This window comes from Colletotrichum abscissum (assembly GCF_030869225.1).
Source record: "Colletotrichum abscissum strain IMI 504890 chromosome Unknown Scaffold_21.1, whole genome shotgun sequence".
Classification (NCBI taxonomy): domain Eukaryota; kingdom Fungi; phylum Ascomycota; class Sordariomycetes; order Glomerellales; family Glomerellaceae; genus Colletotrichum; species Colletotrichum abscissum.
Window position 1 is genome coordinate 469520 of NW_026850110.1, and position 14104 is coordinate 483623.

Here is a 14104-nt window from a genome sequence, read left to right on the forward strand (position 1 = left end):
TGGTGAGAAGGATCTCGAGGTCTGTTGCATAAAACTTTGTTTGATGATATCCGGAGTTGGGCATGATGCTTTGCATCAAACGGTTTGGAGGAGTGTCTTTGCTGGCACTTCATGTTGGTTGGATCCATGGAGACCGTACATACAGGTTGGACAGGACTGGGTATAATGACTTTCACGCCCCCTTGACTATAAAATAATGACATTGCATATTACTCTTCGTAAATAACACAGTATACTGTTAGTATGGTATAGATCTCAGATAGGAAAGTTGTCCACGTTGATTGCCTCATACCGTCCGGGCTTGAAGCCAGCCACGGAGATCCGCCACCGGTTTTAGCCACCGTAACCCCGGTGCTTACTCAGACGGAGGAGGACTCCGCGGCAGCCTCCGTGGAAGACCCCGCACTGCTCCGGATCAGCGCAGGATTACATCAGTCCATGTACAAATAGCTAGTGTTTGATTCACGTGAATATAGAGATTGGTATATACGATACCTGATCGGGCTGGTGCTGCTCCTTGGGGACTTTCTTCGATAGTTTGTGGTATTAATACGACAAACAGCCTGAAGAACCTAGCCAAAGTCCCAGGTTCGATCCGTATTGAAGCGCGTAGAAGTATCCAAACGGAGCTTACGATCATTCTATCAACATACCATTTCGTACCGAAGTCCATATCTCGCTCGGATTGCAGCCGCCTTTTCTAAACCGCATATAATACTCCTCACCAACATGTCAATCCTCGTCCTCGGAGCAGGCGAACTCGGCACAGCCATCCTCAACGCCCTCACATCCCATCCCTCCCGTCCACTCACCTCCAAAATCTCCGTGCTGCTCCGCCCTTCCACAATATCATCAACTGGCCCGTCCAAAGCCAAATCAATCGCACGCATCAAATCCCTCGGCATCTTCCTCGAGCCCGGCGACGTCGTATACGACTCACTCACATCCCTGGCCTCCATCTTTGCGAAATATGACACCGTCATAAGCTGCACAGGCTTCGTCGGCCCGGCCGGAACACAGCTACGCATCTGCGAGGCGGCTCTCCTGGCCAAGGTTCCGCGGTACTTTCCATGGCAATTTGGCGTCGATTATGACATCATTGGACGAGGCAGCACGCAGACGTTGTTTGACGAGCAGCTTGAGGTGAGAAACATGCTGCGGACTCGGTGCAGCACTGAGTGGATCATCGTTAGTACTGGCCTCTTCATGAGCTTCCTATTTGTGAAGGACTTTGGCGTTGTCGATTTCGAGGAAAAGAAGTTGAGGGCTCTTGGGAGCTGGGATGTTGAGATTACGCTCACACAGCCGGATGATATCGCGAGGATGACGGCTGAGTTGGTGTTTGAGCCCCGTGGGGTTCCTAGCAATGGCCGGAATGTTGTGTATGTTGCTGGGGACACTGTCTCATACGGGACTGTGGCGGGCTTGGTTGAGGAACGGTTCCCGGGGGTTGAGTTCGGCAGGGAAGTGTGGAATATGGAGGCGATCAGGAATAGTCTTGTGCAAGATCCCGGGAACAACTGGAATAAGTACCGCGGAATCTTTGGTGCGGGCAAGGGGATCTCTTGGCCGTTGGAGAAGACGTTGAATCATGAGCGAGGTATCAAACTGGAGGATTTACAAACTTTTCTTGGAAGGATGGAGACGCCAGCCTCACTCAAGTAGGTGACGTAGGCATACAAGCCGAGTAGATAGAAGTTATTCTCTCAAAGGCCAATTGAACTTTTCACAATATAACGTAGTCAATCTAAGGTAAACCAATAACAGAACCAAATAGTTTACATCCTTGACTCCAGAACATGATCTATCCCCGTTCAATATCCCCTAGTTAAGAATGACAAACATGGTCTTACCAAATCCAAAGTCATCCATCGTCTATCCAACTTTGCGAGAAGAATTCGCAACCCATTCAACCCTTTGTAATAAACTCATGCTCTAGCAGTAAAATATCATCGCAAGGGCAACATGCACAGCCAAGATGAACGACCACCCAGCAAAGGGCCCCTTGATGCCAGCCGCATTACGGTTGCGGTCATTGTCATCATCATCGTCGTCGTCATTGTCATTATCATCGTCTTCGTTCAGAGTCTGAGGCACATCGCTCCCCGCGACGACATCCTTCGCGCGGACGCAGTGCAGAGTAGCCCGACTCTCCGCAGCATCGCCAGAGCCACCCCAGGTCAGCATCACGGGCCAAATCATCCGGCTCGCGATAGCGTACTCGCCACCTCGGCGACGGTCGTCGTCGTTGTTGTCGTTGTTGCCCCAGTTATAGGCTTGGGATCCGTAGGCGAAGATTTGAGATCCAGAGGCGATGTTGGGAGCTGTACAAGCAAGTGTGTAAGCTGCTATCCTTTGACTGCAAGAATATTCTGGTATAATGAGAACTTACAGTAACCAAAGCGCTCATCGTTGGCATCCTCGAGGAAATCTTTGCATTCGCTGGGCAGGTCGGCGACCCCGCAAGACCCAAACTGACCAGAGGATGTGTCCAAAAGCTTCTGGCGGCACTCGGCGGAGAGAAAGGCACCGCAGTCGCCGCTGTCATCTTGAGACCCGCTTCTAGCCACCCGATCCAGCCTTGGTATGAAGGTGTTGACGCATAGCTTCCAGCCTGCGTCGACTTTTTGTTGTCCACCGACTTGTTTGAGGTTGATGGAGGAACCGGTGAAGTAATTCCTATTTCCGCTCCTGTTCCTGTTCCTATTGTTGTCGTTATCGTCATCATCGTCGTCATCGTCATCTCTACTTCTGAGCCGATATGACAACTGCTGCAACTGTCGCTTATCGTTGCGAGTGGTATGAACACGCGCAGCGACGTTGACGCTGAGGTCAAAGGGGATCCCCGTCCAGCTGGAATCGTTGGCTGGCGGAAAGGCAGCAGATACGTCTGGGCCGTTGAAGCGGTAGGAGGTCGTCAGGTTGGGATGGTCCATTGCCGAGTCCCAGTCTGCTGCGCTGATGCCGTGAGGTGCGCCTGTACCCCGGACGACGGAGAAGTCTCGATCTGCAAGAGACGGGCCCGCCGCTGCCATGATGGCGAGTGCTGTTTGGAGGTAGTGCATGTTGTATGATGAAGACGGGTCTTGATGACTTTCAGTTGATTGCGGTGGGAGGTAGTAGTGAATAATTTTCGAAACCAAGAAGAGAGAAGCATCCCGTGGTTTATATCGTCTCGAGTATTCTACTTTTCTCTGCATCCGAAGACATCTTGCTTTCCTCCGGTGACTTTGCCAAGACTTTACATGTCGTCGGGGACAGATGCCCAAGCTAAAAGCGCACGTCACACCTCAGAACTGTCTTATAGCCAATCGGCGGACTCCCGACATATTCTGTACTCGTTGACGAGGTACAAGCATGCGAGAGTGATCCTGATATTGTGGCGCTTCTCAATCCTCCGAGAGCGGGCGGAGATCGCTCCCAAAGACGCGGCGACGGGCGACGATGTATGCCAAGACGCAGATGAGCAATTATCAAGTCAAAATAAAATTGACGACAGAGGGGATAAACTTTTGATTAAGCTTAGGCTGGGATCGTTCCCACATTGGTGGTTCTGGTGATCCATCGTGATGGCGGGTTTGCCGACCTAACCGGCCGTTTTAGCCGGCTTGGTGTTGAGGACCTTGGCTTCGTTTGACTACATCTCATCGCAACAGAAAAGCCTAATCAGCCGAAGAAAATACTAAAAACAGGAGAATTCAGCTAGAAACGCATGTTGATGTAGTAGATTGAGACAAAGAAATGGTTCTGTGATCTGCCTGCGAAAGAACTCCTGTAGCCAAGCTTCATAGCCTCGAATGGCACAAATGTAATGCTCATTATCTCGGCACGTGTAGTAAATGAATGTAAGCCTCAACTCAAGTGCTCCGTATCTCCTTTACTTCAATGAATTTACAAGGTAAAGCCGCGAATAACGGTAATATTTTTCATTTGTTACGCCGAGGTCATTCTTTATCAAGTGCTATAGGGCAAAAAGTCAAATATATGTGAGAACACTTAAACAACGACGCCTAGTCTTTTGTAACATACTTTGCACAACGCACTACAGCTGCGCTTCGAGGGTGTTATAGAAACAGCTGTCTCATCTTATCACGATAGAATAGCATGTAGCAAGTTTAAGCGCTGGCAACTCTTCGATTTTGGCTTCTTCAATGCACTCAAAGCCCTAGGATCGCAAATGACCATTTCCTAGGACCCTACACTGAAGCAGTCATCCGGTTGCTTGCAGCGATCATTGTACCAGAGCCACGCCCTCGCAGGGTTTCTAAAAGACCAACAGCTGGTAAATGGTGTTAATTGCTGCCCGCAATCAGAGGTGCGACTTTTAACAACAGAAATAAACAACTTCCGAAACCTACGCGGAGAAGAGCAGAATTGACCCGGAATGGAGGCGAGGCGCGGACACCAGCAGTGGTATGGCAGGCAGGCAGAGAAAACGATTCAAGAGGAATTAATACGGAGCGGCGGCGGAGCAGGCCGGGCAGCCCGGAGGAAGGTTCGCGGTAATAACCAAGTCAGACCGAGACGGGGTCGGGCGATGACGTGGATGCATATTGGGGGATGCGTAAGTCGCAAACTCGCAATTGACTCGGCTCACTCCTTTTCATTTCCCGCGGTCGCCGGATGGCTTATCAGTAACGCAAGCGAAAGATGTCTAGAGAGTCCGGGCTGTTCATCCCGTCAAAGAATTGGAGATGTACGACGCCATTCCCCTGCCAAGAACTGAAAGTGCTGTCGGGGCGAATGCGAGGCTAAAGAGTATCTCGTTCTCGTTTGGATGATGCAGCCTCCCACATCATTTGGACAGCGACATGAGAGCTGGTGCATGTTGCCGGTGCTCAGTCTCCAATTTTCTGTAAAGTTAAAACAAGTCCTTAATGCCGGAAGATCTGTTTTTCTAAGATCATCGCTCAACTAGAAACTAGCTGCGGTGATCGGGAATATCTCCAATTGGCCCCTCTCAACAGTCGGTCGCGAAAGTTGATCGATCTACAAACGGCCATGCAGCACAGGCTGTCCGCACAGCATTGACTCTAGTATTGAGTTTCGCGCAGCTTTGAAAGCTAGCCACATGTTCAACACTTCGCAAGACTCGAATTGAGTTTTCTCTTGTTTTCAGAGATGGCAACACGCACAAACCAGTCTTGGCCCCGAGGACCAGCTCTTAATGGTTCTCCTGGCTGGTTAAGTGACAGAGTTTCGGGAAGAATGAGCTTGAGTCAATCGCCCTCACAGAGATTTGGCAAGTGGCACTCAGGGCAAACCTAGTTACCCAGTCGCCAGCATCGTAGCACAGGCACAGCCCAGGATTTTCTGCCCCTATTTCCTTATGATGTTTCGTTCCAACTGGCGAACCTCGGCGCCAAGGTACGTCATGATAGCAGATGTGTTCTTCTAGCGCGGCCTACCAAACCTGGTGTCTGCGAAAGCATGAAATTATTCGAGATGTTCTGGAAAACGAACCAGGGATGCATCTGCAATGGAGCAGATAATAGAGAACTCGTACCTTGCAGCGGGTGACGCCTTCATAATCGGCGAGCTACAACATCCGACGAGCCGCTAAAAGACTGCCAAGCATCTGACTATTAGATCGATACCGAGTTTCTCATACCGCTTCTATTCTTGTTCGTCGCGCGACATTCGGGCGGGTAGTGCGACATGGCCTATGGGGCACCAGGGGCGCGTGAGCTGCAGGGGGATCGTAATCTTCCTGATGCAAACAAATCGCCCACAACAGTCAAGATACAATGATGGCTTTCAAGATCTGAATCGTCCAGCCTTTTGGCATTCTCGGAGGTCCTCCGATACTCCGTAAGACCAATCATCGCATGAAGCCTGATGCACAGGATTGATGTCGCACCTCATCCCGCCTCTCTCAGTCAGTATTAACAAGCACGAGGGCTGCAATCCTGGGCTGCGGCAACGTGGCGATCCCGAGACGGCATTGAAAGCTCTTTGTTCAAGACATCTTTAACGAAGGCCAGACCACCCCGTGATCAGCGTTCCCATGGATTATTCGACGTTCCACGAATCACCTAATCAGATGAGTTCGATTCTGCTCGGCATCCGAAAACGATATGGGGGCTGACGTTGCAGTGCGGAGGCAACCACCTCGACCCAAAATCTTGATCCTCGACAAGCGGGAAGCCACAGCTTTTGCTGAGTCTGCTCAACAGAAAACACGGCAGAAAATTATGGCTTTGGGCAGCAGACGCGGGAGGCAAAACTGTGAGCACTTGCTGACCAGGTTGGCTCGGCCCCCACCTGGCTCAAGGCGGCCGGGACACGTCCGGTCTCTTGTAAATGACCCTCTGCTCATCAAAAGGCCCGGACTCCGGAAGGGTGGGTGAGATACTCCGATCGCCCACCGGCAGGCAAAAACTTCATGGCCAAATCAGTACCAACAGCTGGGGCAGCCACAATGTGAGAGACGGCTGTATCAGACTTTTCTGTTTGAATGGGATTCTTTTCTTCTTTGCAGACTGCACGGTGCTAGGGCCGTCCCCCCGATGGCCGATGTGTGGCCTCACCATCACATCACGTATCCCCCATAATAGGGGCCAATATGTGCGGCTGCATCACCGGTATTGACCTGCAGCGTGTCCTTGCAAGGCCACCCTTGTCATATATCCGATGACATATAGTTCCCTCCCGCACTGATTCTCGAGTTTTCTTGATACGATCTACCAGTGCCGCGGTTCAATACGGAGCCAGCCTGAGGACAAAGTTATTATGCATCTCCAGCTCGACCGCCGATCAGAGACAGATATCGGATGGGATCTTCAATAATTCAGTCTCTATATCGTCTGATCCGAAGAGGCCGGCGTCGCGCCAGCTTGATGCCACGTGAACGAGCAAGGCGCCGACAGCACAGAAAGTGAACACTTGGCGACCGACCTACGAGGTGATAGCATGCTCAGACATCAGCGGGCGATGGAAAAGCAGGGGAAGCCTCCATATTGCTCTATCCGTACGGATACCGTCATCACCATCAATAATCCGTAGATTGACCGACCATTCTGTCCCGCCAAGGCCCTTGCCCATCTCCTTCTTCGCCCTCGCGGCCGCGCCAGCTCTACGTCCTGACACGGGAAGAGCAATATGGGAATATGGGCATCATGAAGTTTTTTCGTCTGAGAAAGTCTTGGCACTGCTTTGGAAAACTGGAGATGGTGGAGTTGTCAAGATAGACGCCTTCGCGGTGGTTGGCTTGGCTGACTTGTGACCCCCTTGGAGAAGTTGGCGCTGGGCACGACTGTTTCGAAACGTCCTGCAAGGGGCAAGTTCGACATTGAGAAGTTGGAGTTGGGCCCCCCCAGATGTCTGACAGGGGAAGTGGGCAGCAAGAAATCCCGAGTGTGGATATGTGTGTTGTTGCTTGAGAGGCGTGATGGTGCGTGCATGTGTGAAGCTGAGTGGTGACTTTGGGTGAGAACCTGAGAAGGAATGCGAGGAGCCTCTCATGTTGGTGTGGGCGCGTGGCTTAGCTGCTGCTGCCAGGGGCTCTTCGAGCCCACCCATCTGGACGATCACTTTATTCCAGACCTGGGATTCGTCTGTGTTCAAGCTTCCGGGCCAAGAATGATCGAATTAAAGGGCAGGCCTGACTAGTCAGGTACCCGGGGTCCCCAGTCGAGCCGTCCGATGCCACAAGAGACTGTCACTCGAGGTTCTGCTGCCCTCTTTGGGCAACGACCTGCGCGCGGACAATCAAGTTGGGATGAGTCCATGTCCCAACTCGGGCGTTGGCTCCATTCCTACGATGGAGACGGGCTCCTGATGGTAACTCCATGAACATGGAATGCCAGACGCAGACCACCTGGGCGACGTTGGCGCCGTTGGCAGCATAGGATTCAGCTCTACGTGAGCCCACTTAACGAAACCTGGTGGATTCTGTGACTCTAGTGCGATCTTCACTGCCTGCATCGACGCTTTCATTTCCTCCGCGTCGCCTGTTGATTGATGCTGTATTCACTGCGGAGGAGATGGAGCACCTGGTCTTGGCACGCGTTGAAGCAGGATTGGGCCTCGTCGAATACACTACCGAAGTAGTCTGGACGAGCCTCTGGGCCCACGAGGGTGTTCGGTAGTAGTGTAACTCCAATGTCGACTCAGATATGGACCTGGGCAGACACAATTCGTTCCACCCCAGACATCTCACTCGATATAAGTAACCTCGAGATGTCCGGCCAAGAGCTGGTTCTGTTCTCATTACCTCCACCTCATTAACCTTTTCAACTTCTTTGTTCATTACACTCTTTCAAGCAGGCTTGAACTATTTCTTCATTCTCTCAAGTAGACAAGCCTTTATTCTCTCTATCTTCAACCTCGCCTCTTATACATCAACCCCATCAACAACCCACACAACCACATTCACAATGAAGTACTCTTTCGCCATCGCCCTCAGCACCCTCGTGCTCGGCATCACCGCCGCCCCCGCTGCCAACGGTGCCGCTCAGGGCAACGCCATCGCCCACGCTGAGCGCGGCTACTTCGACTTCCTCCACCACGCCGCCCGCGCCGAGAAGCCCACCAAGACCAAGTCCTCCAAGGCGGCTAAGAAGACCAAGCACTCCACCAAGACCCGCCACCCCGGCTCCATCATCACCTCCGCCCCCGGCGCCCCCGGCAACGGCACCAACAGCCAGTTCGAGATCCGCGCCAGCAACGGCACCGCCGCCGCCGGTCTCCCCGCCTCCTCCGGCACCTCAGTCCTCAAGGCCGCCCAGACCGTCGCCGCTGGCGCCTCCTTCGATGGTGGCATGAAGGCTTTCGACCGTGGTGTCTCCTGCACTGGCCAGGCCGAAGGCGACGACTCTGACGCTGTCTTCATCCTCGAGAAGGGCGCCAAGCTCTCCAACGTCATCATTGGACCCAACCAGATCGAGGGCGTCCACTGCAACGGTGGCTGCACCCTCGACAATGTCTGGTGGGCCGCCGTCTGCGAGGATGCCTTCACCATCAAGAAACAGGATGCCGGCGAAACCACTACCATCACCTCCGGCGGAGCCTTCGGGGCTGAGGACAAGGTTCTTCAGCACAACGGCGCCGGTACCCTCTCCGTCAGCGGATTCACCGTCGAGACCTTTGGCAAGCTGTACCGCAGCTGCGGCAACTGCAAGTCCTCGTACGAGCGCCACGTCATTCTCGACAACATCAACGCCTCTTCTGGAAAGCTCCTTGCTGGTAAGCTCCTCCCATACACAAATCTGTTTCCTCATTTACAATTATGCTAACTTGTTTCGCTCACAGGCATCAACTCCAACTTTGGCGACACTGCTACCTTCACCAACATCGTCGCCAAGAGCGTCACGGAGGTCTGCACTGAGTTCAAGGGTACCACTCCCGGCAATGAGCCCACGGAAATCTCCAGCGGTCCCTCTACTGCCTGCAAGTACGCCACCTCTGACATCCAGAGCTCTTAAGCGCCAACGAAGATCATCGCGAGATCTGACCGGGCACCTTTTGTCCCGAGTTGAGAGATCATACGTGCCCTATATTCAGTGAAGAGGGCATTCTAAACCTAGGCTTGTTCACTTGTAGATATTCTTCATTCTCGTACATTCCAAAAAGCGTGTGTATCTAGAATTCAAAGCCCTGTGGGCAATTATCATCATTCTATGTCTAATTAATAATTGCCGTGAATGCTGAAAATGGCTGTGATTCCATGAGGTAAGTTCTGCACGTCCGGCATCACGGGAGCGTCTCGACACATCGTGTAGTGAAGAGATAAGTCTGTCCAGAGCATCATGTTCGAAGCCTACGGTGGACACCTATCGATTATATATCCGTTCCAATTGCTGTCGATTTAAGTTCCAAACTTGAGGCTTATTCAGAGGCTTGAGAGTCTGTGTCGAGCATCTGCTCAGGGGCAAGGGCACTCCTTATTGATTCGCCGCCACATGCAGATGAGACGGTGAGGCTGGAACATTCATGTGACATGGATTCTTTCATTGGGCTAAGAATCTGACGCAAGCTATGAATGAGGAAAGAGAAGGCAACTCACCAAGTCAGCTGTCCCGGGTTTGCGTTAGTGTTTACGATGCATTGAGAGGAGCAGGTGTAAGAGTATGAGTTTTGCTATCCGGGAGGTAGTTTTGTAGGTGAGTTCTGTTGTATCATTATCTTGAGGACCTCTCTGAAGAACAACAGATGTCATATTCAAGCACTCAGTTAACTTTCGATCAGGGGCAGGTCCTGTGTGGACAATTTCTATAGCGCGGTGATCCGCGCTTTGGGCAAGTCGCTGTGGACGACCCCCTCCGAATATTTCTTAACTGGTCACTTGGATCGGCAATTTCAGCAGCGAGTCTGTCTCGGTCGCCTGCTACACTAGCCATCTCCTCTCATATATTCTCTCTGAAGGGTTCTTTACTATTAGGTGCAGCTTCGATTACATTCCAAGGTCACCGTAGCACGTATGTTTTGTCGCATATATGATGAAGTGTATTCGGTCTATGATATCCTCCTCAGCATAGCGCAGAAGTGGAAAATATAGCTTGAAGAACTAGTACACCACTTATATCAGATTCTTCTACCTTAGATAACGCAGTAGTGTCATTTCGTTAAGCTTAGGAAGCAGAGTGAATGACTCGCAACAACTCCATAAACCAAACGGTGTTAGTCCTTGGGATCTTATCCTACTTCGCCTCGTTCTTCATACACTTAGAACCGCAGATAGCAGGGCCACCTTTCAAAGCATCGTCCCACTTAGTCGTACCCAGCTTCTTGATGTCCCGAGTCAACTCAGCATTGCCCAGATCCATCAAGGCCTCCAGCACGGCTGACAAGGATTCATGATCCGGCCCATCTCTGTTGATGCTGATTGCATGAACGGCAGTAGTGCCAATGTTGCCGTTGGGAAACATTGGCGGGGTCTCATGGACAACCATGAAAGGCAGGTCCTTCGCGTCCATTCCCCAGTAGATCACGGACCAAGACTGCATAAAGCCCTTTCCAGGACCGTCCAAGATTGTGTTATCAAAAACAGCGTCCCAGTCGGAGTTCAAAGTGAGAAAGTTTAATCGACGAGGGGTGTTGTAGGCTCGGACGGAGGCCACTTCACGACCACCGCCGCCGATAGCGCCATTGCGGGCGGTTTTATTGTCGGCTGGGGTCCAGGTGGTGATTTCATTGAGCTCTCCCGCCAGAGTTCCTGGACTGCAGTCTGCCGTATTGTTCTTCTCACAGGTGGCGATGGCAGGACTGAGGTCCCACTGCAAGTTGCCATACGTGAGGTAGGACGTCCCGGAAGTATTTCGAATGGACCAGGTGCCAGCGAAGAAGCCAGCAGGAGGGGCCACAAAGCCAGAGCCCGGCGCGCGGCATCCAGAGGTAGCGTTTCCAGTGCTGTTGACCGCTGGATCGAGAAATGGGGGAAGGCGCACCAAAAGCTCTGATGGTGGACAAGAGCTTCCGGAAGTGAAGGCCGAAACTAAGGCTGCCGGGGCGAGACAAGCCAAAGCGAGAGTTAGGAGCATATTGGGAAAAGTTTTGAGGTTGTGTAATGAGCAGCTAGACCTGAATGAAGGCAAGAATCTTTGCTTGAATATCAGTTCGTAGTGATAACGTCGATGGTGTAGAGACTGAGATTTCTTGGAGGGCATATCCACCTTATATGTTTCTACCTCACATTAGATGGACTCAATTACCTCGTCATACTAGGAGCCGTCGGGATCACGCGAGGTGAGTGCGAGCCCATAGCACCCAGCATTTGACGAAGTTGGCAATGATCGATGGATTAAGTCACTGCCTAAAAACGCCAATGCCAAGGCGCAGCCTTGTTCATTATTTACGGCGACGATGACATTTAGGGCTTCGTACTACGATGGGGCGGGACAGTGGAAAACCAGGCTGACGGATGTATTGCTCCAGAGGCATTATGATACTCGTCATCTACCGTACGTGAGAAAGCAAGAGCCACAGCGTCAATTCAAGCGCGAGCAACCAGTGTGCGTTGAATCCGAAACCCGAGGCGGCACTTACCGGGGCGGCGCTTACACACGAGCACCCAAGCCATGCGCTCGAAATTTAGCGCCGAAATGGGGGCAGCGCAATCTGCTGGTTGCGCTGACCTCGGGTAGTACGCGAGGCTTAGGTGCAGTGCGAAGGATGATTAACCCTGTCTATTGTCCATATCTCGTTAGTCTCAAGACCTGGGCTCGTGGTGACTTCGGGTTTCTCGCAATCTCAACCACGGGTGAACAGCAGACTCCAATCATCTTCTAACCCATCAGAGCACCATAGTCTCCGGCAATCCACGTCATAAAGCACATGCAATCTTTCCGAGATTTCCGCTTCGCAATTTCAAGCCTACGAGCTCATTTGGCTTTTCTTGAGCTCACCATCCACGCGCCTAGCATGCCTTCTGGACGCAGTGCGGCTAAGTCCCGACACGGGTGCGACCGCTGCAAGCAGCGTCGGGTTAAAGTATGTAATTTGCTACCCTACACATCGGACGCAATGAATGATGAGATTTTGTTCGGACGCAATTGAAGCTCCCATCAAAAGACCTATGCTTACCGACATGCTGATAGTGCAATGAAAGGGCACCTTGCGGAAATTGCATCAGAAGGAAGGAACACTGCAGTCTGCTGGATAGTCAAAACCCTCCTCCGCCAGCCTCACAGTTGTGCGACAACCCGACCCTTGACATTAAACACCCTAAAGCAACATCATGGGCGTTCGATCTTTTTCTGATGAGTCACTTCTCTACGGCAACTGTACATACGTTCAGTAGCTTTCCTTCGGTGATCGATGCCTGGCAGACCACCATCGTTAGCGACGCATCATCGTGCCCCTTTCTCCTCCATGGCATGCTCGCCATCTCAGCCCTGCATCTTGCCAGTAAGCACGGATCTACAAACAGCGATGACTGTCAACACAATCATCAAAATTACACGCATCGTGACTATATGCGTGCTTTCAGATATCATCAAGACCAGGCCATGCCGGAATACCGCCGCAAGCTGCAAGCTCTAGACTTCAGCGGCAACGAGGAATTCGCAGTCCGTACCAAACAACCATGGCCGGCAGGTCCGGTTTACTCCATGGCCGTCCTGATAGCTTTCACGTCTGCCGCCGGCGTCTCTGACCACTCTCCTTCACTGAACCGGAACCAACGCGACCTGGATGGGGAACACCATGAGCAAAGTACCGTCCTGTCACAAACTTTATCGCCTGCATCGGGCGAGACTTCCCGATTGGAAATGGTCTTCGATCACTTAATGGAGATATTTGTGGCCACTCGAGGTACGCGTGTCATAGTCAGAGCTGGACTCGATACGGGGGCCTTTCAAACGACAGCGTATCGTCATCTGATCACCACCTCCACCGTCGCAAACCAATTCCCGCTCTGGCCTACTTCTCCGACAATTTCGCAGTGGTACAAAACTCTCCGAACACAATGTCTGGAAGAATTAGTTGGTGACGGCACAGTCGAGAGATCTGAGGCTGATATCTGTGCCGCTGCAATTACCTGCTTGGAAGAGGTTCATGACGGCGCTGCTCGACTCTTGGAGGCCAAAAAAGAACGATTATGGCAATCTAGACGTGACAACAAATCGCTTCGGTATGATTTTGTTTGGTTAATGAAGTGGACAGCAATGGTGTCACAGGAGTTTGTCGCCCTGTTGCATGAAAGGAATACTGCGGCTCTGGTGGTTCTTGCGCAGTTCATTGCGACTTGCGAGTCAATCGAGCACCAGTGGTATTTAGAGAAGTGGGCGAAGAACGCGATCGATGCGGTTAGGCATCTACTTGGCTCAAGCAATGCCAATGCCAATGCATGGGTTGATAAGATTGTAGGACATTGGCCTAGTATAGATCCGGACCTAGTCTCCCCTGGACTGGAAGGAAAATGAAGATCTGCAAGTGTTGCATTATTTGAACCTGAGCATTTGGTCAAGAATTTGGTGAGAGCTAACTATAAGGCGTAGAGACAAGATATTCTTTCAGGGAAGCGGGGTTTGGAGTGAGAATGGTTGTTGTTAGTGGTTTGCGGGTATCCCGAGGAGTCCGAGCCGTTGAATGTGTCTGTTGGTATCCCTATTACAGGGTAGTTAGTTCGAACCGTGGGTTAACGAAGAGATCAATTAAACTATAT

At 51.7% G+C, this 14104-nt stretch overlaps 5 protein-coding genes across 5 annotated transcripts; 3 read left to right on the forward strand and 2 right to left on the reverse strand.

Annotated features, from left to right (window-relative positions):
- Positions 1-729: 729 nt before the first annotated feature.
- On the forward strand, positions 730-1665 carry CABS01_09066 (isoflavone reductase; the record flags this gene model as incomplete). Its single annotated transcript, XM_060542423.1, has 1 exon — positions 730-1665. The coding sequence occupies one exon, from the start codon at positions 730-732 to the stop codon at positions 1663-1665; it is 936 nt and encodes a 311-aa protein (XP_060400704.1).
- A 270-nt stretch (positions 1666-1935) lies between these two features.
- CABS01_09067 (uncharacterized protein) lies at positions 1936-3065 on the reverse strand (the record flags this gene model as incomplete). The annotated part of the gene is made up of 2 exons (XM_060542424.1): positions 1936-2324; positions 2393-3065. 2 exons carry the CDS (start codon positions 3063-3065, stop codon positions 1936-1938), a joined length of 1062 nt encoding a protein of 353 aa, XP_060400705.1.
- Positions 3066-8378: 5313 nt separating this feature from the next.
- CABS01_09068 (pectate lyase) lies at positions 8379-9425 on the forward strand (the record flags this gene model as incomplete). The annotated part of the gene is made up of 2 exons (XM_060542425.1): positions 8379-9186; positions 9253-9425. 2 exons carry the CDS (start codon positions 8379-8381, stop codon positions 9423-9425), a joined length of 981 nt encoding a protein of 326 aa, XP_060400706.1.
- Positions 9426-10640: 1215 nt separating this feature from the next.
- On the reverse strand, positions 10641-11480 carry CABS01_09069 (uncharacterized protein; the record flags this gene model as incomplete). The annotated part of the gene is made up of 1 exon (XM_060542426.1): positions 10641-11480. One exon carries the CDS (start codon positions 11478-11480, stop codon positions 10641-10643), a length of 840 nt encoding a protein of 279 aa, XP_060400707.1.
- A 1467-nt stretch (positions 11481-12947) lies between these two features.
- Positions 12948-13862, forward strand: CABS01_09070 (uncharacterized protein; the record flags this gene model as incomplete). Its single annotated transcript, XM_060542427.1, has 1 exon — positions 12948-13862. One exon carries the CDS (start codon positions 12948-12950, stop codon positions 13860-13862), a length of 915 nt encoding a protein of 304 aa, XP_060400708.1.
- Positions 13863-14104: the final 242 nt, after the last annotated feature.